This window comes from Pituophis catenifer, unplaced genomic scaffold (assembly GCF_029215685.1).
Source record: "Pituophis catenifer annectens isolate HBS135680 unplaced genomic scaffold, rPitCat1.0.hap2 SCAF_8, whole genome shotgun sequence".
In the NCBI taxonomy this organism is placed as follows: domain Eukaryota; kingdom Metazoa; phylum Chordata; class Lepidosauria; order Squamata; family Colubridae; genus Pituophis; species Pituophis catenifer.
The window spans coordinates 79,253,693-79,281,131 of NW_027256888.1; the positions used below are offsets into that span (position 1 = coordinate 79,253,693).

Sequence of the window (27,439 nt, forward strand, 5' to 3'; positions counted from 1 at the left end):
GAGGAGAGAAATAATATGAAGAGAAGGGAAGGAGAAGAAAACATCTTATGAAAGATTTTTTTCCTTGAGGAATTTTTCACCTGGTGTTTTGGTTGTGGGCTGATCCAGTATCAGGTTGCTTGCTTCCAACCATCTAAGAAGTTGCTGTCACATTTAAAGAGGGGGAAAAAATCAAAATGTGCATCCATGCAACAGAGACAGAATTGGTTTGAAAAGTTTGTCTGTTGCCTCAGGTATGCCCACATGGTGTGGAAAATACGAAGATGTGTCCAAACAATTAGATAAATTATGGGCCATTGGATTTCAAACCAAGGAGCATATGTGCGACTTCTGTAGAGACAGAACTCTGACAAAAAGGGACGTTATGGTCTAAAGCAAACAAAAGAGAAAAAGATTTGTGAGAACTCTGACATGTCATTATTCCCATAAATTTTCAAATGTTAAATAAACATATATGGGTATGTTGTGATTTGGGTAGACTGGCCTTTTTGCAACCTTGTAAGGTAGAAGTCTTCAGATAGGGGAGAAAAGGAGTAAGTCATAATTCAAAATTATCTCATTTCCCCTTTTGCATCCATTCAGATTAAAAATGCAATGGAAAGGGGAATTGGCAGTCTTTTGGATTGAGGGATCTAAAGCATTCCTTTACTTTAGAAAATAATTTAATCCATTTTGCCTTGTTTTAAGTTCTTGCAGCTTCTTGTCATTGTTTATTTAAAAGGAAACTACCAGAGAAATATTCTGAAGGATACTAGCCATGTGTGACCACATTTTGCCAAAAGAAAATCCAGAAAAACAGCAATAGTGATAGCACTTAGATTTATATACCGCTTCACAGTGCTTTTTTATAGCCCTCTCTAAGCAGTTTACAGAGTCAAGTTGCCCCCCCCCCCCAAACAATCTGGATCCTCATTTTACCCACCTCGGAAGGATGGGAGGCTGAGTCAACCTTGAGGCTGGTGAGATTCGAACTTGCCAAACTGCAGGCAGCCAGCAGGCAGCAGAAGTAGCCTGCAGTACTACATTCTAACCACTGTGCCACCATGGCTCTTAGTTGATTGGTTGGTTGATTGATCCCTCCCTCCCTCCCTCCCTCCCTCCCTTCTTTCCTTGACATAGATAGGATAGATAGATGATAGATAGATGATAGATAGATAGATAGATAGATAGATAGATAGATAGATAGATAGATAGATAGATAGATGATGGATGGATGGCAGGTAGGCATAGCTGGTTAGTTAGAGTGTGTGTGTGTGTGTGTGTGAGAGAGAGAGAGAGAGAGAGAGAGAGAGGGAGGGAGGGAGGGAGGGAGAGAGAGAGAGAGAGAGAGAGAGAGAGAGAGATGAGAGAGAGAGAGAGAGAGAGACTAAGACAGAGACATGCCAGAAATAGCATTTAAATCCACAAGAGGCCAGGGCCAAATCCTTCCACACCGAGCTTCTACCTAGGCATCAGTCTTCTTTGTACATGGGTTTTTTTTTTTACCCCCTCAAGCTCTTTCCATCCTATTAAACAGACAAAATTGTGAATTTTCTTCAGGTATTATATCAAAACATTGGGCTGAGCTCACTTCACACCTGTTTTCAGCCTACTGTGCAATCAATATTTCTTCCAACCAGCTAAGTAAATGCAGCCTGGCTTGCAAGAATCCACGCTGAGAACGGGAGGGAAGCCATGTGGCATCGCCTAATCAGTATCAGATATATGCCGCTGGGGAGTGGAGGAGGGGGGGAGGCGGGGGTCTTGATTATTTTCAGCCTTTTTGTTACCAAACCCAGGATTCACTTTGGACTGGAAGGACAGAGTCAATATATAAATTTTGTGTTAAGCCCCGGAATGAAAGAAAGTCCAGATTCAAATAAAATTCAGATCTACTAAAGCAGGGGTCTCCAACCTTCGCAACTTTAAACCTTGGCGGATTTCAACTCAGAAGTTGTTATCTTCTCCAGTTCTTTCTCTTCTATTCTGCTGTCTCCAGGCACTGCCACGTCCACTATGCAGACTTTTTTGTCTTTCTTATCGACAACTGTTAAGTCCGAGGTGTTATGTGGCAGGTGCCTGTCTGGATTCTAAACACCCAGAGCAATTTAACTTCTTCATTTTCTATGACCCTTTCTATTTTATGGTCCCACCAGTTCTTCTTTACAGGCAAATTATTATTATATACTTTATTCATTAAACATGAAACTCAGTCAACTGAACATTCAAAAATGCATCACAAATACCATTGACTGGTGCTAACGGTTTATAAGGGTTGCTGCCAGAGTCCTAGGTATCAACCAAGTATCTTCTTAAGATGTACAATGTTCCAAGAAGCACAGTTTTTTGCAGTTCCACTGGTGTTATTGCAGGAAGCTGCAATTTGTTGATGTATCTTATAAAATTCTTGGACATGGTACCAAGTGCCCCGATGACAATGGGTATCACTCTTACATGTTTCATCCATAGCCATGTAGTTTCGATGGCCAGGTCGCGATATTTTGTGATTTTTTCCAGTTCTTTTTCTTCAACTCTGGCATCTCCTGGTACCGCGATGTCAATAAATTGTACATTTCGATTTTTGACAACTGTGATATCTGGCGTGTTGTGTTCCAAGTGACAATCCGTCTGTATTCGAAAGTCCCACAAGATCTTCACCTTCTCATTTTCTATAACTTTTTTCACTTTATGTTCCCATGACTTTTTGGATACAGGAAAGTCGTATTTTTTAAATAATGACCAGTGGATTAATTTAGCAACTCGGTCGTGTCTAACTTTATAATCAGTTTGTGTGATTTTGCTGCATTCACATATTATATCTGAAACAGTTTCGACTTTGTTGTTGCAAAGTCGGCAGTTTGGATTGTCGGTGGATTTTTGTATCTTTGCTTTCATGGCATGTAGTGCTTGTTCTTGAGCAGGGAGTACTAAACCTTCCAATTATTATTATTATTATTATTATTATTATTAGTAGTAGTAGTAGTAGTAGTAGTAGTTGTAGTATTGCTGCCTATAACCATTAGACCATTAAGAAGACACTTTCTGTTCACGGTCAGTCAACATAAGAAGATATGAATCGAGAAGTAGAAAATATACTTCTGTCATCTACCATTTTGCAATAATTCCCCCAAATTCAGCCTCTTACAAAGTCCTTACATGTATTTCTTTTGTGGCCATTCTCTTTAGGATACAGATTAAAGAGTTGCTTATTTATTTATTTTTTTCTATTAGTTTATCTCATTGCTATTAGTTTGCTTTTTGTTGGAAGAGATTGTATCATTTTTCAACTTGTACACAGAAAGGGATGCCAGCTAAATGTTCAAAATAATCACAGAGGAATTGCTTTAATTATCTTACGACTGTGGAAGACTAGAATTGCAAGAAAACATTTACTTCTATAAAGCAGCAACCAATTCCTTAGGAAGGAACCGAGGGCTTTGATTAGTGTTTCAGCATATGTCAGTTTCCCCATATTATTTGTGTCCTGAAACGGTATTTCTATAAGTGAGTTTAGAACAGACAGGCCAAGAGTTTTGCTGGGTGAGATGACAGATGAAAACAAGACCAGCAGCCATTTTTCCCTGCCATATTCCATAAACACAAATAAAGGGGACTGAGGTTGAATGTAGAAACAGACTTTCTTAAAACTGCAGTTGCAGAGACTTTACAAAGTTGTGGAGACTCTAGAAAGACTGCAGAGAAGAGCATCGAAGAGGATTAGGGGACTGGAGGCTAAAACATATGAAGAACAGTTGCAGGAACTGGGGTATTATGGTATTATGTCCATTAAACTAGGAACGAGTTTACTGAAAAGAAGGACTAGGGGAGACATGATAGCGGTCTTCCAATATCTCAGGGGCTGCCCCAAAGAAGAGGGAGTCAAGCTATTCTCCAAAGCCTCTGAAGGCAGGACAAGAAGCTAATGAAGGACAGAAGCAACTGAATTAAGGAGAAACATCCTAACAGTTAGAACAATTAATTGGTGGAACAATTTGCCTCCAGAAGTTGTGGGTGCTCCATCACTGGAGGCTTTCAAGTAGAGATTGGACAACCATTTGTCTGAAATTGTATTGGGTCTCTTGCTTAAGCAGGGGGTTGGACTAGAAGACCTCCAAGATCCCTTCCAATGTGATTATTCAATGTTCTATATTAAATCTTTTTAGTTGAAACCTAACGGGTGGTCCTGAATTTTGGAGCCTAACATTACTCTCCTGTTCTTCTCCTTATGCTTATTCTCCAAAAGGTCGTATAAATTGTATTTATTTATTTTTTGAATGTTGTCTTTATAGCTTGATTCTCTTTGATTGGGTGATTCTAGAAATGGAGTGGATAAATAAATATTTTGGCTCTTTGTTCTAGTGTAGCTGCCATTTGGGAATGATGAAAGAAAATAGAAAATGTTAAGAAAGAACAAGAAGTGAGTAAAAAGGTTTTTTCTGCTTGGCCAGCACTCTCTCCCTTTTCAAATGGATTAAAAACATCCAAATTGCTTTTTTTCCCCAAAAAACTCCAAAATAACTGTTTATTTTCTGATTGCACATTTGTCTTAAATTAATAATAAATAATCTCAACGTAATTATTTTACTTCTTTTGATTATCTTTCGTAATGCTAGGAGTGTTTCAGTGGTGTTTGGGTAAACCCCTGAAAGGCCAGACTGGGGACCAGTCCAAAGAACTGATAAATAATTATAAAATGAAGTACAAACTAATTTATTACTACCATAATTAGCAGATCAGATACAGATTTTCTTCAATTGTTTGTTTTTTTAAAAAACAAAAAACAAAAAATAAACCGGAGTACTGCGGAAGAAAACCATTGTCCTTTTGTTATATTTGGAGCAACAGCACTATTTGAACTTTCAATCAAAAAATAGAACATCGTGTAATTAGTGTTTGCAGATGGTAAGAATATTTTCCCCTTAAAATCCTAAGAGAAGTGGAACTACCATGGCAACATTATCATTACTTTTCAATAAGAATAGCCACATTTAAATAAGTATTCTTCCTAAAATTCTATTTTTATTCAGAACATCCCCAATCCCCAAGCTTCCCACTTGTCTTCACTTTATGGCAAATAATGTATTTATGCATTCTAATAATAAGAAAGGAGAGGGGAAAAAAGGGAGGAAGAAGAGGAGATAATTAGGTGAATCACTCAGTACAACAGTGGCATGATAAAATTTGAGGTTCATCAATTAATATAGTTTCTGTGTCAACTCGCAAAGCATCCCTGGCCTGCTATCGATTTGCCATAGGCCAGGGGGGGTGGGAAATTGGCGAAACTGCACAGCAGCAAAAAACAGAGGCACATTCCACGCTTATCCCCCTCAAGGCTGTATCCCAAGGATACCTACAGCAGTCGAAGAGGAGTGATCTCTACAACCCGGGAAATTGCTCCCTGGGGAATGTGATTGATGACACACCCTGGGGGGAGGGGGGAAACAGGGTCATAATTGGAGTGTAAATTACGTAGGATCAGAGCTGGCTTCATTTGGGAACCTGCTGACATGAAGCTCCTAATAAATATCTGGATTTCTTTTGAAGCTTGGCTTCATCGGAACCCTGACATTCTGTCATTCAGAAACTAAGTCATTTCAATGGATAGAAATTAAGTCTGATTCTCTGTGGCATAAATAAAATGAATATCTACTATATCAAGACCATGTTTAAAGTTTGAGAAAGCTGGGAGCAATCCTTAGCTTCTCTTGTCCTATTCCTGAATTGTTATCTTCTTAATTATAATGATTTTTTTTTTTCTCCAACAGAAGACATGGAAAGATTTTATTGAATTAGAAATTTGATTATTTACAGAAACTCCATTCAGAATAATAACAACAATAGAATAACAGTTGGAAAGGGACATTAGGAAGTCTTCTAGCCCAATCCTCATTCAAACAGCAGACCCTAGACCAGTTTCAAATGAATTAATTCAATCGTTCCTTTGTAAACTTTCTAAATAATTCACGTCATTAACAATATCTGAAAAATGAGTTATGTCTGCTGCATTTTAAATGATTAAATGAACATTCAATGGATTTTTTTTTTACAATTCTTATATTAAATGGCACCGTTCTGGATGGTTTGGAAACGGAATTTGATGAGTGTCATTAAAAGGCTTTTAAGGCCTGGGCTACTTTTTTATATCTGTCTCAAAAAGTTAGCAAAAATTGACCATGAAAGCAATCTGTAAACAGCATATACTCGGTAGAAATTATATCGTATGAATTGTAACCTTTCTACATTGTCCTGGCGAGATTGCAAGAAAATTGGCATATATTATTACTTTCGGTGACAAACTCCAATCAGTCCTTCCAGTGAAAAGGTTATGAAGGGAAAAAAAAAATGGGGAAACCATCCCAACAGCCTTTTTACAAGAAATCATTTTGAATGACATCGACTTACAACCGTTCATTTCGTGACTGTTCAAAGTTACGACGGCAGTGAAAAAAAAGTGACTTAGGACCATTTTTCACACTTATGACCCATTGCAGCATTCCCCCCCCCCCAATGGTCCTGTGATTTACATTTGGAGGATTGACAATTGATTCCTATTTGTGACGGTTGCAGTGTCCCGGGGTCACGTGATTCCCCCTTTTGCAACCTTGTGACAAGCAAAGTCAATGGGGGAGCCAGATTCACTTAACAACCATGTGACTAACTGGGGGACAATAGGAGAAGGTAGTAGGAAAGCAGTAGATGAGAAGGATGAGAAGATGAAAAGGATAATAGCAATACCGCCAAACTCAAGGCCTGCGGGCCAGATCCAGCCTAAGGGGTGGGCCTGGAAACTGCAAAGGACTGGCCCACAGTGCCTCTGCCAGCATGCTCCACATGCGGCCCCTTGCGGCCCATTTTTGGTATGACCACCTCCTGCAGCACTCTGCCAGCAAAAATGGGGCTGGGGGGGACGCATGCATGGGACAGGAAAGGAGAAAGGGAAAGAGGAAAGACAAAGAAAAAGAAGGGAAGATGGGAAGAGAGCAAGGAAGGAAAAATAAGGAAAGAGGGGAAAGAAGAAGAAAGGAGAATGATGAGAGCCTTGGTGGCACAGTGGACTAAACAATTGCTGTTAAAGTAGCACTTAGCTGCCAGCTGCCTGCAATTACTGCGAGTTCAATTCTCACCAGGCTCAAGGTTGACTCAGCCTTCCATCCTTCCGAGGTAGGTAAAATGAGGACCCGGATTGTGGGGGCAATAAACTGACTTTGTATAAAAAAGAACACCGCCTGTGGGGGGGACGAAAGCCCTACTAAGCAGATATGTACAAAAGTATGAAGGCTATTGCTTAACGCATTGTAAGCTGCCCTGAGTCTCCGGAGAAGGGCAGCATATATAAATCGAACTAATAAATAAATAAATAAATAAATAAATAAATAAATAAATAAATAAATAAATAAATAAATAAATAAATAAATGAAGGAGGGAGGGAGGGAGGGGGGAGGGAGGGAGGGAGGGAGGGAGGGAGGAAGGAAGGAAGGAAGGAAGGAAGGAAGGAAGGAAGGAAGGAAGGAAGGAAGGAAGGAGGTTATGAGAGTGAGTGAGGGAGGGAGGGAGGGAGGGAGGGAGGGAGGAAGGAAGGAAGGAAGGAAGGAAGGAAGGAAGGAAGGAAGGAAGGAAGGAAGGAAGGAGGTTATAATGAGAGTGAGGGAGGGTCTCAGAGAAATCCTGAGAAAACCAGCAATGGGCTGGTACGAAATACAACCCCAATAATCTTCAGAAGACGTCTGAAGGCAGAGGCCGATGGAGCACAGTCACTGCAGCGTTCGCAGACAAGCACATGATAAGCACATCATCTGCACGTCCTCTCTATCCGTAAAACGCATCTTGAAAAGTAACCGCTAAGTATCCACGGGTCATTAGTGCTCTGCCTTTAGGGTATTCTAGACTTTCACCACGAATGGATGAACTCTCTAAATGGAATGAATCCTAAATGAGTCTTCGGAAGAGCAAGCATTTTGTTTGCTTTAGTGCCATTTACCCCCCATAGCAGTACCAGGGGCTCCCGGTTTGCCTAAATGTCCAAATCACGTTTTATGCAGCTAGGACTACAGTAGGGTTAGCCATCTGGCTGGCTGGCTCATTAGTTAAGAAATGACCCTGCGCATAAAAAGCAGCTGGGTCATTCCAGGCTAATGAGCCTGCAAGTTTTATTGTCTGTGGTGGATGCTTGTTGATTACTTTGATAAAAGTCTGCTGATACACCAGCATAAGAGACCGGGAAAAGGTGGGGGGAGGGGGGGTGTGGCGGGAGAAGACAACTTCGCTGTGAATTTTACCAGATATTATGTATTGTCAACAGTTACAAGTGTTTATCTCCTTTTTATCTGTAATGGAGAGTCAATCACTTTGAGCCCAGAAGCTTATATAGGAGTTTCAGTTTAGTGCAACCGAAACAAGCCCCCCCCCCCTGGCTCTCCCGTGAGGGCTTCAAAAGTTGAATTTAAGGGGAAGCAGATTCCCAAGGAAAGATAATTCACTGTTTAGGACTTTAGTTAAAAGGCTCTTTTTTGATGCAGGGTTTTTTTTTTTTTTGGTTGTTTGTTTGCTCATGGCCAAAAGGCGCAAATAATGATTTACAAATATAATAAAAAGTCTGGCATCAGATAAAACAAATAAACCATTTGATAAAATTGCATAAAATCTCCATTTATCGATGTGTTGCTAAGACCAAATTTTTACAGACATAGTTAAAAATGTGGTTGTTTCTTCTGTGATTTTAACAGGTTTGATCTAACAGTTAAGGTACTGGGCTAGGCAGCCGGAGACTGTGAGTTCTAGTCCTGCCTTAGGGATGAAAGCGGCCTGGGTGACTTTGGGCCAATCACCAGGAGCCTCTGGGTTCTAGTCCCGCCTTAGACACAAAAGCCAGCTGAGGGACTTTGGGCCAATCACCAGGAGACGGTGAGTTCTAGTCCTGCCTTAGCCATGTAAGTCTGCTGAGTGACTTTGGGCCAATCACCAGGAGACTGTGAGTTCTAGTCCCGCCTTAGACACAAAAGCCAGCTGAGGGACTTTCGACTAATCACCAGATGATGAGTTCTAGTCCCACCTTAGACACAAGAGCCAGCTGGGTGACTTTTGACCAATCACCAGGAGACGGTGAGTTCTAGTCCCGCTTTAGACACAAAAGCCAGCTGGGTGACTTTCAACCAATCACCAGGAGACTGTGAGTTCTAGTCCCGCCTTAGACACAAAAGCCAGCTGGGAGACTTTCGACCAATCACCAGGAGATGGTGAGTTCTAGTCCTGCCTTAGCCATGAAAGTCTGATGGGTGACTTTGGGCCAATCACCAGGAAATTGTGAGTTCTAGTCATGCCTTAGGCATGAAAACCAGTTAGGTGTCTTTATGCGTCTCTCGCTCTCTCTCCCTCCCTCCCCTCTTCTCCCTTTTTTTTTTTCTCTCTCTCAACCCAACCCGCCTCACAGGGTTGTTGTGGGGAAATTAGGAGGAGGAAGGTATGTTGGATACAGTGGTGGGCTGCAACTGGTTTAACAACTGGTTCTGTGAGTGTGCACACATGCCTATCCCGCTTGTTCACAGCGTTCAAAATACAGCAATTTGAAGCTCAGCTGCTTACCTTCTAAGGCAGCCCCGGTAAGTAGAACAGTGGAGGTGCAGAAATCAGCTGTGCCACGCAAATCAGCTGAGCCAAAAAGAAGGAAATATAGGACAGGAGAGGGCGCGGCTGGGTGAGCAGGGCCAGCTGATTGTTTGGACTACCGGTTCTCCCAAACCGGTCCGAACCACCACTAGTTGGATATGTACGTCGCCTTGAGTAATTTGAGTAATTCTAAATAAATTTAGAATTTTCATCCGCAAACAACATGCTAGCATAATCAGATGTTTCTCTTCCTGGTTTTGATTTTAAAATAGGCTTCCTTTTGATATGAGTTGAGCCTGAAACTGAATGCAAAATGATTTGGACATCTTATCATATCACAAAAACATTTGAGCTAACTGGAATATCTGGACATATTTGTTAAAAACTATCTCCCTTTGCCATATGGGTATTAGTAAAGCTGGAGTTACTATCATAGCCTCTTCATCACTAAGATAAGAAAGAGACACGATGATGCCAACAGTCCATTCCTACTTTCATGCCAGATATTTTTAAATTAAAATACTGGCAAACGTTGAAATAAGCACTTGAGAGGAGACTGCCTCTGGTTCATGCACAAACAGTTCTGATCATAGAGATTTGTGGGATAGACAGCCTGTGTTCAGCCCCATGGAAGCAGTGGGGAATTGGCCGTCTGCAGCACGAACTCTTCTGCAGCATGGATTACTTGTACGTAGCTGGCAGTTGCCATGTATGTGCCCCGTGTCTTGTCATGTGAATGGAGGAAAGGGCAACAAAGCATTTGCTAGCAACCTACAATGATCTCACACTTATTGTTATCAGGCAGGTGACATGAGTTGAGGGGTGGGCTTCAAAAATTTTAGCAAGGGATTCTCTGCCCGGTTGCTGGGTGGGTGTGGGCATGGTGGGCATGGCCGAGTCAGCCTCCTGCACCATGGCAGAGGGGGTGTTTTTGCCCTCCCCAGGCTTTGGAGGCTTTCCTTGAGCCTCCAGGAGGGCGAAAACGGCCTCCCCAGGCACCAGAGGCCCTCTGGAGGCTGGAAAAGGGCCCCGAACTTCTAGTAGGCCCATTTTTTGCCCTCCATGAGCCTCCACGCAAGCCATGCACTTACATGCATCCAAAACAGTCCACTTGGGGACTCCTGGGAGGCGAGGGGAGGGGAGCCAGCCAGGAGTGGGATTTGGGGGTTCTCCGAACTGCACAGAGTCTTAGTAGCTGAACCCCCTGCAAACCCCCAGCATCCCACCCCTCCCTGCATGAGTTACATTATTTGCACTAAATGTCTATGGAGATTCTCAGTCATCCAGGTCACAGTTGTCCCAACGGTGCTTTTCAAAAGGCAAGTGGACTTTCTTGGACCTTTTTCTTGAAAACGTTTCACTTCTCATCCAAAGTGTGAAAAATGGCTATAAATCACATTTTTTTTCAGTGCTCTTTGTGACTTCAAACGGTCACTAAACGAACTGCTGTAAGTCAAGGGCTACCTGTATTACAGGATCAAATCATAGAAAATACTTCTACCTAACATATCCGATAGGTTCAAAAATGTTGAAATCAAAGCTCAATGGAAGGCAAAAAAAACATTAAAATAATCAATTCCTATGTAGTTCCTGCTATTCGATATACAGCAGCAATAGTGCATTGGACCCAGATGGAACTTGGATTAGAAGACAAGGAAACTAATGGTAATGCACCACATTTTGCTACCCCCCCAAAAAAATAGGTATTGATTGACTGTATTTGCCGAGAGTTCAGGGGCTAAAACAGGGGTGTCAAACTCAATTTCATTGAGGGCTGCCTCTGGGTTGTGTTTGACCATGGGGGGCCGGAGTGGGTGTGGCCAGGGTGGCCGTGGCCAGCTTGATGTCACTCATCAAGGCTCTGTTTTCAGCTGTGATGGCCTCCTGCAGCCCTCTGCCAGTGAAAACAGAACCCGAGCTCCATTTTCACTGGCAGAGGGCTGCAGGAGGCCGTCGTGGCCAAAAACGGAGCCCAGGAATGTCATGTGAGGTCTCCCCGAGCTCTGTTTTTCCTGGCAGAGGGCTGCAGGAGGCTATCATGGCTGAAAACGGAGCCTGGGAGGGTGGCATGTGCCCCCCCCCGAGCTCTGTTTTTGCTGGCAGAGGGCTGCAGGAGGCCGTCATGGCTGAAAACGGAGCCCGGCCGAAAACGGAGCGGCACATGGCCCTCCCAAGCTCAGTTTTCACTGCAAGAGGCACCACAAGCCGGTCATTCGCTGTTTCCAGGGCGGGCCTGCAGGCCAGATCTAAGCACCCTGCAGGCCGAATCCGGCCCGTGGGGGCCTTGAGTTTGACACCCCTGGACTAGAAGATTTGTACAGGTGAAACAAACAGCAGAGGAAGAAAAGGCACGGCCTGTATTAAGAAAAGTCAAGAATCCTTGCTGAAGGAAGTCAAACTAGGAAAGCTTTTGTAAACAACCAAGGTGAAGGCTGACTATAGAGATGAAACAATTGAATACCAATTCGTTAATTGGAAGAACAAGCCAAGGCATGGTCAATACTTGAAGAACATGGAAGGAAAAGCCAATAAAAAACCCCCGCATGGAACTGGTTAAGATCAGGAGACAAATTGAAGACTTTATTTTTAGTGGCTCGCCGAACAACCTTAACCAACTAATTGGGTGCAGGTGAATATTCAACACGTAACAAACAGCAGCAAATGTCACCTTTGTAGTGAAAAAAAAAGAAAAAAAGGAGGAAACGGATTGACTGTTTGATCAGCGGCTGCAGCAAAATAGAAACTGGCCTACAAACAGCGTCGTGGCCAAGTTGTCAAAATTCTTTGGAAACTTTGCCAGAGGTTTAAATTTGGATGTAGTAAAAACTAGTGGGAAGCAATGGATGGAAATTTGTCAAAGAGAGATCCCACTCAGAAGTCAGGAGGATTTTTTTTCTGACAGCTGGAGCAATTAATCCATTGTCTCCTGGGTTGGTGTGTGCGCCATCGCTGGAGCTTTGCAACAATCGACTGGACAATCTTTGAACTGGGGTGGTATAAGGCTCCTGCCTTGGACAGGAGATTGACTAGAAAACCTCCAAGGTCCCTTATGGCCCTATGATTCTATGATTCTAATTGAAAAAATAATTATGAAATACCAGGATTTGTGGGTGTTGATTGCTCATAAAAAAAACAAAAAACAAATGTGTTGTTGTACCAATCACAACTGCAATCCTCAGGACTCTTTTGATATAGAGAAATATTGAGGCTTTTTGGATCTTTTTTTTTTTTAAAAATCCATGCTGCTTGGAACACTCTATATTTTAGGGACTATCCTAATAATGTTTAGGTTTTTAGTTAGGAGGTTTCTAAGTCATACTTTAAATAATAGAAGAGTAGAGTAGAGTAGAGTAGAGTAGAATAGAGTAGAGGAATAGTGTTGAGTAGAGTAATAATAAGAGCCTTGATGGTACAGTGGTTAATGCACCCTGTTATTAACACAGCTGCCTGCAATTTCTGCTGGTTCGAATCTCTCCAAGGCTCAAGGTTGACTCAGCCTTCCATCCTTTCTAAGGTAGGTGAAATGAGGACCCAGTTTGTGGGGGCAATAAGCTGACTTTGTATAAATATACAAAAGTATGAAGGCTATTGCTTAATGCATTGTAAGCCGCCCTGAGTCTCCGGAGAAGGGCGGCATATAAATCAAATTAAAAAAAAAAATAGAGTAGAGTAGAGTAGAGGAATAGAGTAGAGTAGAGTAGAGTAGAGGAATAGAGTAGAGTAGAGTAGAGTAGAGTAGAGTAGAGTAGAGTAGAGTAATAGAGTAGAGTAGAGTAGAGTAATAGAATAGAGTAGAGGAGTAGAGTAGAGTAGAGTAGAGTAGAGTAGAGTAGAGTAGAGTAGAGGAATAGAGTAGAGTAGAGTAAGTAGAGGAGAGGAGAGGAGAGGAGAGGAGAGGAGAGGAGAGGAGAGGAGAGGAGAGGAGAGGAGAGGAGTAGAGTAGAGTAGAGGAATAGAGTAGAGTAGAGTAGAGTAGAGTAGAGTAGAGTAGTAGAGTAGAGTAGAGTAGAGTAATAGAATAGAGTAGAGGAGTAGAGTAGAATAGAGTAGAGTAGAGTAGAGTAGAGTAGAGTAGAGTAGAGGAATAGAGTAGAGTAGAGTAAGTAGAGGAGAGGAGAGGAGAGGAGAGGAGAGGAGAGGAGAGGAGAGGAGAGGAGAGGAGAGGAGTGGAGTAGAGTAGAGGAATAGAGTAGAGTAGAGTAGAGTAGAGTAATAGAGTAGAGTAGAGTAGAGTAGAGTAGTAGAGTAGAGTAGAGTAGATAGAGAAGAGTAGAGGAGTAGAGTAGAGTAGAGTAGAGTAGAGTAGAGTAGAGTAGAGGAATAGAGTAGAGTAGAGTAGAGTAGAGTAGAGTAGAGTAGAGTAGAGTAGAGGAATAGAGTAGAGTAGAGTAGAGTAGTGTAGAGTAGAGTAGAGTAGAGTAGAGTAGAGTAGAGTAGAGTAGAGTAGAGTTGAGGAACAGAGTAGAGTAGAGTAGAGTAGAGTAGAGTAGAGTAGAGTAGAGTAGGAAGGGACCTTGGAGGTCTTCTAGTCCAACCCCCTGCTGAGGCAGGAAGCCTTATATCATTTCATACAAATGGTTATCCAGTCTCTTCTTAAAAACTTCCAGTGTTGGAGCACCCACAACTTCTGGTGGCAAGCTGTTCCAGTGGTTAATTGTCCTCACTGTCAGGAAATTTCTCCTTAGTTCTAGGTTGCTTCTCTCCTTGATGAGTTTCCACCCGTTGCTTCTTGTCCTACCCTCAGGTGCTTTGGAGAAGAGCTTGACCCTCCCCTCTTCTTTGTGGCAACCCATAGTCTTCGACTATGAATCTAACTGTCGAGATATAATCCTCAACTGATGACCACAATCGGTCCCAGACTTTTCTGTTGCTGTTGGTTGTTGAATAAGTCACACCTGAGTTTATGATTGTTTTTCCTCATGGTTGTTAAGCGAATACCTGCAGTTGTTTAATGAATTACACGACCCTCCCGCAAATCCGGCTTTCCCTCCATTGACTTTGCTTGTCAGAAGCAATTAGGAGAGTCACAAATGGCGACCCTGGGATGCTGCAACAATCATCCATACACTCTGGTTGCCAAGCACCCAAATTTTGATCGGGTACCCATGGGGGATGCTGTCACTTTTTCTGTGGATCTCCAGGGCTGCCACACTTGGTGCTGTGGGAAATTGGGAGTGGGGATTGCATGGAGTTGCAGAGATATGTCCTTGAAGGTCCTTGAAAGTCAGGATCTCTTTACAGGTAGTCCTCAACTTACGACCACAACTGAGCACAAAGTTTCTGCTGTTAAGTGAGACATTTCTTCAGTGAGTTTTGCCCCACTTTACAACTTTTCCTGCCGCATCTGTTAAGTGAATCACTGCGGTTGGTAAATTAGGAACCCGGTGGCTTCCCCCATTGACTTTGCTTGTCAGAAGATCGAGAAAGGGGATCATATGACCTCGGGGCACAGCAACAGTCATAAGTATGAACCAGTTGGCAAGCGTCTGAATTTTGATCACGGTAACACATATTTATGACCGTTGCGGTGTCCCAGGGTCACGCAATCCCCTTTTGCGACCTTCTGACAAGCAAAATCAATGGGGAAGCCGGATTCACTTAACAGCCGTGTTACTAACTTAACAACATCAGTGATTCACTTAACAACTGAGGCAAGAAAGGTCATAAAATGGGGCAAAACTCATTTAACAAATGTCTCAACAGAAATTTGGGGCTCAAAACCTGAATTATTTTTGTTGGGCATACCACGGGAAAAATATGATAGAGGGAAAATGTATTTGAGTTTACATGTACTAACTACAGCTAGGGTTGTATTTGCAAAACAATGGAAAAGTAAAGAAATCCCGACAGATGAAAACGTATTTTTTTAAAAAAAAAATAGAATGAAGAATTATTAAATTATTAAAAAATAGAGTGCAGAAATGGATAGATTAACAATGACAATTAAGGAAAAAAGAGGAGACAGGATATTTTTTTGACATGGGACTTGTTTTATCAACGGTTGGCTAATAAAAACAGAAGTTAAAAATATGGAAATGTAAGAAAAGATTGTTACAAGGGAGATTTATTAAAATGAATAAGTAAATATTATTATATAATTAATATTAATGCAATGAATACTGTTGTAAAGAGTTTGATCATTATTATTTTTTTAAATAACATGTACCCAGGAAACACACCATTCAATTGAAATTGAAACTATTATAGCTTATAAAATAAAAAAAAATTATTGAAAAAAAAAGAAATTTGGGGTTCAGTTGTGGTCGTAAGTCGAGGACTACCTGTACGCACATACACACAGACTCATTCATTCATTCATTCTTGACCTGTAAAATTAAACGAAGGGGGAACATTTCAGTTATGATAGTGACACAGTACAAAGAATAGGTGGCTCAGTGGCTAAGACAGTGAGCTTGTCAATCAGAAAGGTCCAACAGTTTGGCGGTTCAAATCCCTAGTATAGGTCTCCTGCATGATCAGGGGGTTGGACTAGATGACCTCCAAGGTCCCTTCCAACTCTGTTACTACTACCTTGACAATATTAAGGGTATGTTAGGGTCTGATGGAGGGATGCAGTGCCTCAGTGGCTAAGATGCTGAGCTCGTCAATCAGAAGGTCAGCAGTTCAGTGGTTCGAATCCCTAGTGCGACGTAACGGGGTGAACTCCCGTTACTTGTCCCAGTTTCTGCCAACCTAGCAGTTCAAAAGCATGTAAAAAATGCAAGTAGAAAAATAGGGACCACTTTTGATGGGAAGGGAACACCGTTCCGTGCGGCTTTGGCATTTAGTCATGCCAGCCACATGACCACGGAGACGTCTTCGGACAGCGCTGGCTCTTCGGCTTTGAAACGGAGAGGAGCACCGCCCCCTAGAGTCAGGAATGACTAGCACGCATATGCGGGGAAACCTTTACCTTAGGGTCCGATGCTGAACCTTGCGCTTCAGAATTTGAATGTGCATACTTAGCGTGAAATATTGTATGTGCAGACAGCTTTGCAACCTCAATCCCGAACTAGCAGCTTGAAATGAAAATGAAAAAATGAAAAACCAGGTTTCATTTACCAAAATCACAGTTTGCAACTACATAAACATTTGCTCTCCCCAAAATAGACTGTGGGAGGCTTTTGCTCTGTCAAATGTGCATTTGGGTTACTAGTGTTCTCATAACAATCTGGGTATCTTTTATAGCCAGGGTAATTTTTAGCATTTTCTTAATACTTATGTTTATATTTTTAATCTACATATCTTGTGCATATTTACCTGCCTCCTACACCAGAAATTTGCAATAATGTCTAATGCCAAAATCGCTCTGAAGCTTAGCCTAAAAAAAGTTCAGCAACGTGTTTTGCAGTTTTATCTTAAAACGTAAAAGAACCTGCATATTTATTTTATGCTACAGAACTCTTTAGTACAATGCCTTTTTAAAAAAAAAAACCCTGCGCTACCTCATAAAGCTAAGGTTTGCACTTTGTTTATGATTACTAAATCTCATTTTATTACAGTTGTAGCAGAGCAGAATACAGATATTTCAAGGATGCAGAATTGTATTGTAGTATGTAACTGTGCCCTCTTCTGCCTAATGCAGGAAAAACTTTATAACTCTATTAAATTAAATTTTCACTTAAAGACCAAAGGAACTTTACTCACTAGTTTTACACTGAAAAAAGGACCATGTCTCTCATTAAGAACCCTAAACCAAGCATTAGACTCCAAAAATATCAGATATTCATACTTCAGAACTTGGTCTGGTCCACTATAGTTACTGAAGTTAGAAACTGTCTTAATTCCAATACGAAACCAACATTATTCCGTGGCTAAAACCTGTTCCACTAACCAGGTTCGTACTAACCAAATTGGCCATTGGAATAGAATAAAATGAAATAAGTAATGAAATGAGCCAGGTAACAGGTAAAAATTGCTGGAATATTACAGGTAGTCCTCGGCTTATGACCAGCCCAAAATTCCTCTTTATTAAATGAGACATTTGTTAAGTGAGTTTTGTCCTGTTGTACGATATTCCTTGCCACAGTTGTTAAGTGAATCACTGCACTTGTTAGTAACACAGTTGTTAAGTGAGTCCGGCTTCCCCACTAATTTTGCTCGTCAGAAGGTTGCCCAAGCGGATCCCGTGACCTTGGGACATAGCAACGGTCGTAAGTATGAGTCAGTTTCCAAGGTCTCTGAATTTTGATCACGTGATGATGGGGATGCTGCAATGGTCGTAAGTGTGAAATCCGGACATCCGCCCCTTTTTCAATGTCATTGTAACTTGGACTGGTCAATAAATGAATAACAGTTGAAAGCTGAGGACTACCTGTACTTTTGGGCCCCATTAGAACCTGTGTCAAACCATTCTCAAAAAAAAAAAAAGAAAAGATAAAATGGGGGTCTACTAACATAACAGCAGAGTTGGAGGGGATCTTGTAGGTCATCTAGTCCAACTTTCTGCCCAAGCAGGAGACCCTACACCATTTCTGACAGATGGAAGTCCAGTCTCTGCTTGAAAGCTTCCAGGGATGAAGCTCCCACAACTTCTGAAGGCAACTTCTGTTCCATGGGTTGATTGTTCAGAAAATTCCCCCTCATTTCCAGCTTGAATCTCTCCTTGATCGGTTTCCATCCGTTATTCCTTGATTGGCCTTCAGGTGCTTTGGAAATCTGCTTTACTAATCCGCTATGTTGCCATACAGCAGCCAATCAACAGATCCCATTTTAATGCACATGCCAACATAATTTAAATCCAAGCTGCAGATTCAGAACCGCTACAGCTAACACTCTTGGCTGTCACTTCTACACTTCTACAGAGGAATTATGGAGTCTGTCATCTGCACCTCCATAACTGTCTGGTTTGGTTCTGCAACCCAGCAAGACAGACACAGACTTCAGGGGATAATTAGAACGGCAGAAAAAAAAACAATGGCTACCAATCTGCCTCCCATTGAGGACCTGTATAGTGCACGAGTCAAAAAGAGGGCTGCGAAAATATTTACAGACCCCTCACATCCTGGACATAAACTGTTTCAACTCCTACCCTCAAAACGATGCTATGGATCACTGCACACCAGAACAACTAGACAAAAGGACAGGTTTTTCCCGAACGCCATCACTCTGCTAAACAAATAATTCCCTCAACCCTGTCAAACTATTCACTAAGTCTGCACTACTATTAATCTTCTCATCGTTCCCACCACCCATCTCCTCCCACTTACGACTGTATGACTGTAACTTTGTTGCTGGTATCCTTAAGATTTGTATTGATTGTTTCCTCATATGATTTGATTGCTTATTTGTTCCCTATGACTATCATTAAGTGTTGTACCTTATGATTCTTGACGAATGTATCTTTTCTTTTATGTACTCCGAGAGCTTATGCACCAAGACAAATTCCTTGTGTGTCCAATCACACCTGGCCAATAAAGAATTCTATTCTATTCTATTCTATTCTATTCTATTCTATTCTATTCTATTCTATTCTATTCTATTCTATTCTATTCTATTCTATTCTATTCCATTCCATTCCATTCCATTCCACTCCACTCCACTCCACTCCACTCCACTCCACTCCATATTTTCTTTTCTATTCTATTCTATTCTATTCTATTCTATTCTATTCTATTCTATTCTATTCCATTCCACTCCACTCCACTCCACTCCACTCCATATTTTCTATTCTATTCTATTCTATTCTATTTTATTCTATTCATCATTATTTTCTAAAATTTAATTTAATGAACGGTCTTCTCGGATAAAGGCCCAGTCTCTGATAAAGACTACTCCTTTATGAATACTTTTCATTAAAAGTTGCAAAATTTCTGCCTTTCTTTCTTTCTTTTTCTTTTCTTTTTTTTCCCTCCCGACTTTTCTCAGATTCCAAGAGATTAGTTCACAGCCATTTTCCCTGGCGCTTGGGCATGAGTCACACAGCCACACATGTCACACAACCAGCAATATACCAAGTGCTCAAACAATGGATTTTATCGACGGTGGAAAGAATCCAGCTGTTTCCATCTCTCATGTTCAGGTCAGGCATCCTGACCGTAAAAAGACCATTATTTAAAATTTTTCAAGTTATGCGTGACAGAAGCGCCACGTGAGATATTCCAAATGTCACTCGTGTCCCTTCCATTTGGATGGGTGGGGGAGGGTGGGAATACGATCCTGAATTTTTTTATATTGGAGATTAGAAAGGGTGCAGTGGCATCCAGTGGTCGTGTCGGAAACTGGACTCTCGTCGTTTCCACCGCGGAAAAGATTGCATTCGCAATAAAAAGCACGCTGGATTCGCTTCGGCGGTTTCGCTGAAATATGACACGCTCAAAACCCACTTTTTCCGCAGTTTTAATAATTAGGTACTTTGAACAAGTACTCTCTGGGGATCTTCGCAAAGGCCCACAATCTTATATTATTACTCTGTCTCCAGGGTACGGGGAGATTATTTTGAAAACTTTTCGGTTTGCGGTTGTAGGTCGTGAGTAACCTCCCCACCCCACCCCCAGGCAATGAAATACATCTTGAAGTATGTATTACTTAAATATTTATACTCCACCTTGCCTTATGAAAAGTTTAGGGTGGCTTGGAGAAAGGAAGAATCGTTAAACAAGCAAAACGTAACGGTTCTACTTATTTAAATAATACAAGCCCCTTTCAAGGGGATCATTAATCTTCCAAGTAAATTATTTAAGAGCTCTCGTTTATTATCCAGTCTAGATAAGCAAAATTCTGCTCGTTGGTAAGTGGGTTCCCTGGAAGTGCATTTAAACAATTATAGACGCCCTGCCTTTGGCGAAAGTGAGATGGAGAACATTTTGGTTTTTCCAAGTGTTGGAAGAAATAAAATCCAGACAGATACCCAGGTAGTATTTATGAAGTAAGAAGGAAAGACTGGTGCACTTTTCACATCCTCTCTTCTCTTCTCTTCTCTTCTTCTCCCCTCTGCTATTATCTTCTCCTCTCCCCTTCCCTCCCCTCTCCCCTCCTGTCTCTCTCTCTTCTCCTCCCCTCTTCCCTTCCCCTTCTCTCTCCCTCCTCTATCCTTCCGAGGTGGGTAAAATGAGGATCCAGATGGTTGGGGGCAAGAGGCTGACTCTGTAAACCGCTTAGAGACGGCTGTAAAAACACTGTGAAGCGGTATAGGAGTCTAAATGCTACTTCTTGCAAAGGAAGGAAGGAGGGAGGGAGGCAGGGAGGGAGGCAGGGAAGGAAGGAAGGAAGGAAGGAAGGAAGGAAGGAAGGAAGGAGTAGTGGCCCAGTGGTTAGATTGCAGTATTGCAGGCTGACTCTGCCAACTGTTAGCAGTTTGATCCTGACCAGCTCAAGGTTGACTCAGCCTTCCATCCTTCCAAGGTGGGTAAAATGAGGGCCCAGATTGTTGGGGTCAAAAGGCTGACTCTGTAAACCGCTTAGAGAGAGGGCTGTGAAGCACTGTAAAGCGGTATATAAGTCTACGGACTATTGCTATTGCTATCATAATCTTTTAACGACCCCCATAATCCCTTGCAGGGTGGAGTCTGGGCCACTGAATGGAGCTGAATGTTTACTGGCCAGATGCCCTTCCTGTCACCAATGCGGTCACTAAATGACCAGTTGTAAGTCGAGGACTACTTGGATGTTGGACATGTTGCTTTAAATTACATGTTTTAAAGTTTATTGCTAATTGCATGTTTTTACAAAGCAATAACTATCCACCGTACTAAAAAGTTCTCAACGAGGTATCGTGCGTTTGGTCAACCTGTCTATTAAATTTATTTATCTATCTACTCGTTTGTCCATTTATTCCTGCACCTGGAATAAGAAAGAAGTGGAAAGTCTGTTCAAGAGCTTTAAAAACAATGTCTTGGGATCTCACTGATCTCTTCAAACAAGAGTTTTGACTCCTGCTTCATAAAAAATTTAATTACTCTGACATTTAGATGAATGGGAAATTTATCGGCAAGCCGCTTCCTCCCAACCCATCAAGTTCACTGGGTTGAAAAAGAAAAAAGAAAAGAAAAGAAAGAGGAAGTGGCAATCTTGAACCCCATCCGTGATTAAAAACTCCGATAGAACTTTACTGGGCTTTACACCGAAGTAGTTAATTATTTACAAATGCTACCTTTAATCGCTTTGATTTTCTAAGCATTCCCTGAAAAGCCAGAACTACGATGATGGGATCCATTGATAGATGGCCCTTGTCTAAGGTACCATAACTAAATTGGACAATCCAGATGACTCAGCTATCCAAGGCTGACACCAATCACTGGAGGCAGATAGGAGACAGCGATGGATATCTCTTGCTGTCTCGTGAATATAATTTATTGTTCCCTGCCACACGGATTGACCTTGGGCACTTCCAACTCTTCAAACTCAAGGGTTAGAAGGATGGTCCCTTCCGTTTGTCAGCAGGAAGAAGCTCAGCAAACAGTGGTTAAATCTTGGCTTCCACATTACATTATAATCTAAAAGCAAAGTTCTACAAGATGATGTACTGTTGGTATTTAACACCAGATAAGTTATCTAATTGGGCTTATTATCTGGGTATATCTTATTTGGGGGAAACAGAGTACTAAAAAATTGGGGAAAAAAAACAGAGAGAAAGAAAGAGAGAGAACAAACCAACCTTTCTAATTGTCAATGTGAAAATCCATTTTAGAGTTTACAATAATTCTAGAAGAAAGACCGTGGAAACAGCCAGTTCAATTCACTATTTTACAACTTTCAACTTAAAACCACCTTTTCTTGGCATCTGCATCCATCCATCCATCTCTTTCTTTCTTTCTTTCTTTCTTTCTTTCTTTCTTTCTTTCTTTCTTTCTTTCTCCCTTTCTTTCTCTTTCTTTCTTTCTTTCTTTCTTTCTTTCTTTCTTTCTTCTCTCCCTTTCTTTCTCTTTCTTTCTTTCTTTCTTTGTTTAATATATAAAATACAAAGAAAAGTAGAAATAAGAAATTAGGGGAAGGAAAAAAGAGAGGGGAAAAGAAAATTGAGCTACAAGGAGAAAAAAAAAGGTGTTGACATCCGACTCTTTTCAGCATAGAATAAGATAAAAACACTCCAGCCTCAATTTTTTTGTTTTTACACATTAGTATATAACTAGCCATGACAAATCTATCTGATCGACAAAACCAAAGTCAAAGTTTCAGGGTTTTTTTTTTTTTCATCACAAGGACAAAATCCAAAAGTGATATCCATGCAAAAAACATGTATAAATATATTTCTCTCTTTGAATAAAATAACCAATTGAACCTGCCTTATCCTGCCTTATCGTCCTTCCTATGGAAATAGTATGTGTTTCTATTTGCACCTAATAATCTTTACGAACTTTCACCATTGTTATTAACAAGGTTCATTGTATTCTTTCAAATTCTTTGACCTTACTGGGGGGGGGAGACACTCTTCCCCCCCACTTTTTTTTTTTTTTGAAGTGCTAATGTTTTCTTTAAACACCAGACATCTTGACTGTCACTTCAGAAAAAAATTGCAAGCCATTTCAGACTCTGGAATGTTCCACTTTGGAAAGAAAGAAGTCAGATCCATATGACTGATAAACAAAAGCCATTCAATTGTACGAAGTTAACACCCACCCCTCTCCTAGAAGAGTGAAATATTCTAGGAAATATTTAAAAGGCAGAATATTATACCTCCCTGGATGAGAAAAGGAGAAACTTTTTTAATAGCCCCAGAAAGACTGGGGCATCCTATCTATAAGACAAAAGGCTGGGCCAGCTTATCTACAAAACAAAAGACCATCACCCTCAGGACATAATAGGATTAGCCCTCTACCCATCTCACCAAAGGGCATGAAGACTGCATCACCCAGCAAGGTTCAATCAAGTCTGGGACTCAAAGACAACCTACAAAGTTGCCCCTGGATGGGGCCCATGGGACTCTGACAACCAATCAGTATACATGCCCTTGCCACAAGAACAGGAAGCAAGTTCAAAGCCCAAGAGAGGGTATAAATATATCTCACTATCCATTCCATGTGGTCAGCTACCCAGGACTTCAAACCATGTTGGTCCTGTCCACCATTAAACCATCTTTCCAAGCAGCCTCCATGTTTCCAGTGTCTTTCTCCCCACTTGGAACTGAACCCAGATGGACATTTCCTCCAACCCAATGCATCGAAAATTGCCTTCATAGATAAATTAAGACAATGTAAAATCTCAGATATCTTCTGTTCTTGTGTCACATCATTTTTTAAAATCAAACTTTAAATCATATTTAGGATGTTGGAAACCTTCTGAAAGGTTCTTCTGCAATTTATTACCATTTACTAATAAATGATGTTGAATCTTCTCCAAATTTAAGAAGTATCCCTCTGTCTCCACTCTTCGATAATATAGTTATGGGCTGTTTCAAAAGTTCGTTACAAACACATTTGAAATAGCCAAAAGGATGAATATTACCTTCTAAAGTGAAAATACATAATCTGCTATTAATTTCAAATATGTCATATCAATATTGTTGAATTTGATTCTTGGCAACACGCTAGGAAATTGTACAAAGTGTTCTGGAGGCCTTTGTGTTATGCCCTTCAAGACAATAAACACCAATGCAAAACCATCAGTTGTGTTTGGCTAAACAATCTTTTATGGTTCAGATTTGGAGATATCTTCAATACCGTAAAGGGAAGTCTTTATATAGCAATGGCGATTATGTCACAAAACACTCTGTTTTCTGTGCCTGGAAATTTTAAGCGTGGTAATATATGTTTCAAAGATTTTGTTGTAACCACGGCCATAAAGATAGTAACTCAACAGCTGTGGAAAGCCCACGCAAGACATACTTTCTTAATAACTCACACACTGCCACACTTAACAAGCATCTATCTTTCCTGATGGATTTCACTACTTCTACCCACACATCAGCCAAGAGATTTCAACATTGATTCCAGCAGTTAAACAAAGAAGTAAATTGTGTCTCAAACTATGGGGGGAAAGGAAATATTTTAACACTTTACCTGAGGTTTGCACCTTCCAATCTGTAGTTCTATTTCGATTTTATCCCATTATTTATAATATGTGTTGTATACCAGGGGGTCCCCTAAGCCTGGCAACATTAAGACTTGTGGACTTCAACTCCCAAAATTCCCCAGCCAGCCACATAGGATAACTTTCTTAAAAGACGGTGGGTATGCAGTAAGCGTAATATATCTTGACAGCAAAGTGAAACAAAGAGCTGGCTGAGGAATTCTGGGAGCTGAAGTCCACAAGTCTTAAAGTCGCCAGGTTTGGAGACCTCTGCTATATACAATGGTGCTGTGGGATAAAATAAATTATTGATCTTCTGGAGGGATAATTAAATAAAAAATGGCGAAAGCAATGTGCCCCTACCAAAGATGTATGATTAAAGATGTATCCTGTTCTACTAAGGAAATCACGGGGTTCACTCTGGTTCATCTTCCAAAACTCAAATGTCGTTGAGGACCAAACTCCACAACAAACCTTCCACGGTTTCACACTTCAAAGGATTCCAAAAGTTGCATTCCCTACATTATTTTAATGGACCACCTTTGGGGACCACCAAGGGTGGATGCCATCAACCAAGCACGCGAGATAATTTCAACCATCCAGAGAGGAAGAGAGAAGAAAGGAAAGGTGGAGGATCACTTACGTTATTCATGTATTCGGTCAGCAAATCCTGCAAGGCCTGCCTCACCGCGTTGCATTCGGCCACAATTCTCTCCCGACGGTCGTCGCGGGTGCAAGACGAATCGGCCATGAGGGCGGCCCCACTGATGATGCTCTCCAATCTCTCTTCGAGGGAGGGCCGAAATCGGGCTTCGCTGAACGTCATGGGATCTAAAATGATCTTGTTCTGCGAAAAATCAAAGCGAGAAAGGGGAGTTTGTAAAAGCTACGACTGAGTAGCGCCAGGGGTTTGAAAGAGAAATAATTATTATTTATTGATACGGCTTATCAAACTTAGATGCTGCCCATCTCACCCAGAGCTGACTCCAGGCAGCTTACATTTATCTATCTATCTATCTATCTATCTATCTATCTATCTATCTGTCTATGAAATTTATTTATTATTTATTTATTCTGTTTTTATTACAAGCAATTAAAACCAGATAAAACATTAACACAATTAAAATAATGAATATTAATATTCAAATTGACTTAGAAACTAACAATGAAGAAATGTAAATTTATTTATTTGCTTACTTACTTACTAACTTGCTTACTAACTTACTTACTTACTTACTTACTAACCTACTAATTTACTAACTTACTTACTTACTTATTTACTTACTTAATTACTTTGTCGCTCAGTTACCCTACAAGGTGATTCTGGGCAGCTTGCAGATTATAAAACAAGTAAAAAAATAGTTAAAAGATTAAAGCCAGCAGTAAAAATATAGCAATGAACTTTAAAAACCTAATTATTTATTTACTTCAGCCAAATAATAGTTGTTGTTTTTTCAAAAAGCAACTGGATTTTCTTGGGTTTGTTTATTTGTTTGTTTTTTGAAAAAGTCTCGCTTCACATTCAAGAAGATTTTTCGGTTCTTCTTTTTTTTTAAAGGGGGAAAAAAAACCCCCAAGAAAGTCCAGTTGCCTTTTGAAAAAAAGCAATTATTTGGGTTAAGTAAATAAATAATTAGGTTTTTAAAGCAGCTTTGGGACAACCGTGACTTGGCTGATTGGGAATCTCCATCGACGCTTATTTGTGTCTTGTTTATATATGGCATTTCGAAGCCAACTAGAACCTGATACTTTCCGCCATATTCCTGTAACTCAGTTATGTTCCTCCTATGTCCACAAAGGCAAAAAGATTTTAGGAAAAGGTAATCCCCAATTCCTTTCTTTGGGGATGAGAATCTAAAGCTTTCCAACAAAAGAATTCTACAGCAAAGTTTAAAAAACCAAACATAAACCAAGGTCAGTTACCCAGGAACCCAGCCAGCATTTAGAAAGGATTAAATCTTCGTGGGCAGCAAAGGTACATTCTCGAAACCAGATTACCAGAATTGAATGCCACTTAAAAACAGATTAGGCCTGATGTTGTTGCCCCTTAATCGCATTCATCTTTAGCTTGCCTTGTTGTGTAAGGCAACAAGAGTTATCCATCCGCCGTTGAAGCAGCAGTGAGAAGTATGACATTGCAGAGCAATAGAAAGCAATATTTTGTTCTGGCGGGAAGGGAACCATTTCCTTGCTTGGCGCACTTTGGAGATCGCTCTATCATTGCATTAACGCTTCCTGCAGCCTCCTGCAATTTGATTTGAAGGGCGGGCGGTGATGCAGAATCCACAATGACTTACCGTATTTTTCGGAGTGTAAGACGCACCTACCTTTTTGGGTGAGGAAAAGAAGAAAAAGAAATCTGCCTCCGCCTCTGAGCAATTTTGCCTCGTTGCAGCAAACAGCAAACAGCCTGCTTTACTTTCATTTTCGCTTTCAGCATAGCTTCATTAGCACAAGGGGAAAAAAAAATTTGCTCCAGCAATTTACCTCTTTGCAGCAAGCAGCAGAGCCCTGCGCAAAACAGCTGAGAGCAAATCAGCTGAGGGTCGGAAGGCCGATCCAATCAACGTGTGCTAATTAGGCTGTGCTGAAGCTGAAAGGAGCTGTTTTTTTCTTGCTGTTTGCTTGCAAGGAGGTAACTGCTGCGAGGCAGAGGCCAAAGGGTGGGGGCCAGTGGGTGGGCGGGGCTACATTCGGTGTATAAGACACACGTAAATTTTTACCCCCTTTTAGTTGGGAAAAAGGTGCGTCTTATACTCCGAAAAATACGGTATATGCTTCTTTTGCAGAATTGGTTATCTCAATGCTGTGTTACCAGCCCACCCTAGATTCTATGCCACTCACAGTGGGTATCGGAAAAGCTCAAGCCCAGAATGACAGAAAACATTAAAAAAGGATCTTTAGCAGAGGT

At 41.0% G+C, this 27,439-nt stretch overlaps 1 protein-coding gene across 1 annotated transcript in view; it reads right to left on the bottom strand.

Annotated features, from left to right (window-relative positions):
• Positions 1-27,439, bottom strand: part of CTNNA2 (catenin alpha 2) — a 613,234-nt gene that overhangs the window by 403,248 nt on the left and 182,547 nt on the right. The window contains exon 7 of the mRNA XM_070948152.1: positions 25,172-25,375. Coding sequence (XP_070804253.1) covers positions 25,172-25,375 — 204 coding nt within the window. The remainder of the gene's footprint in view (positions 1-25,171; positions 25,376-27,439) is intronic.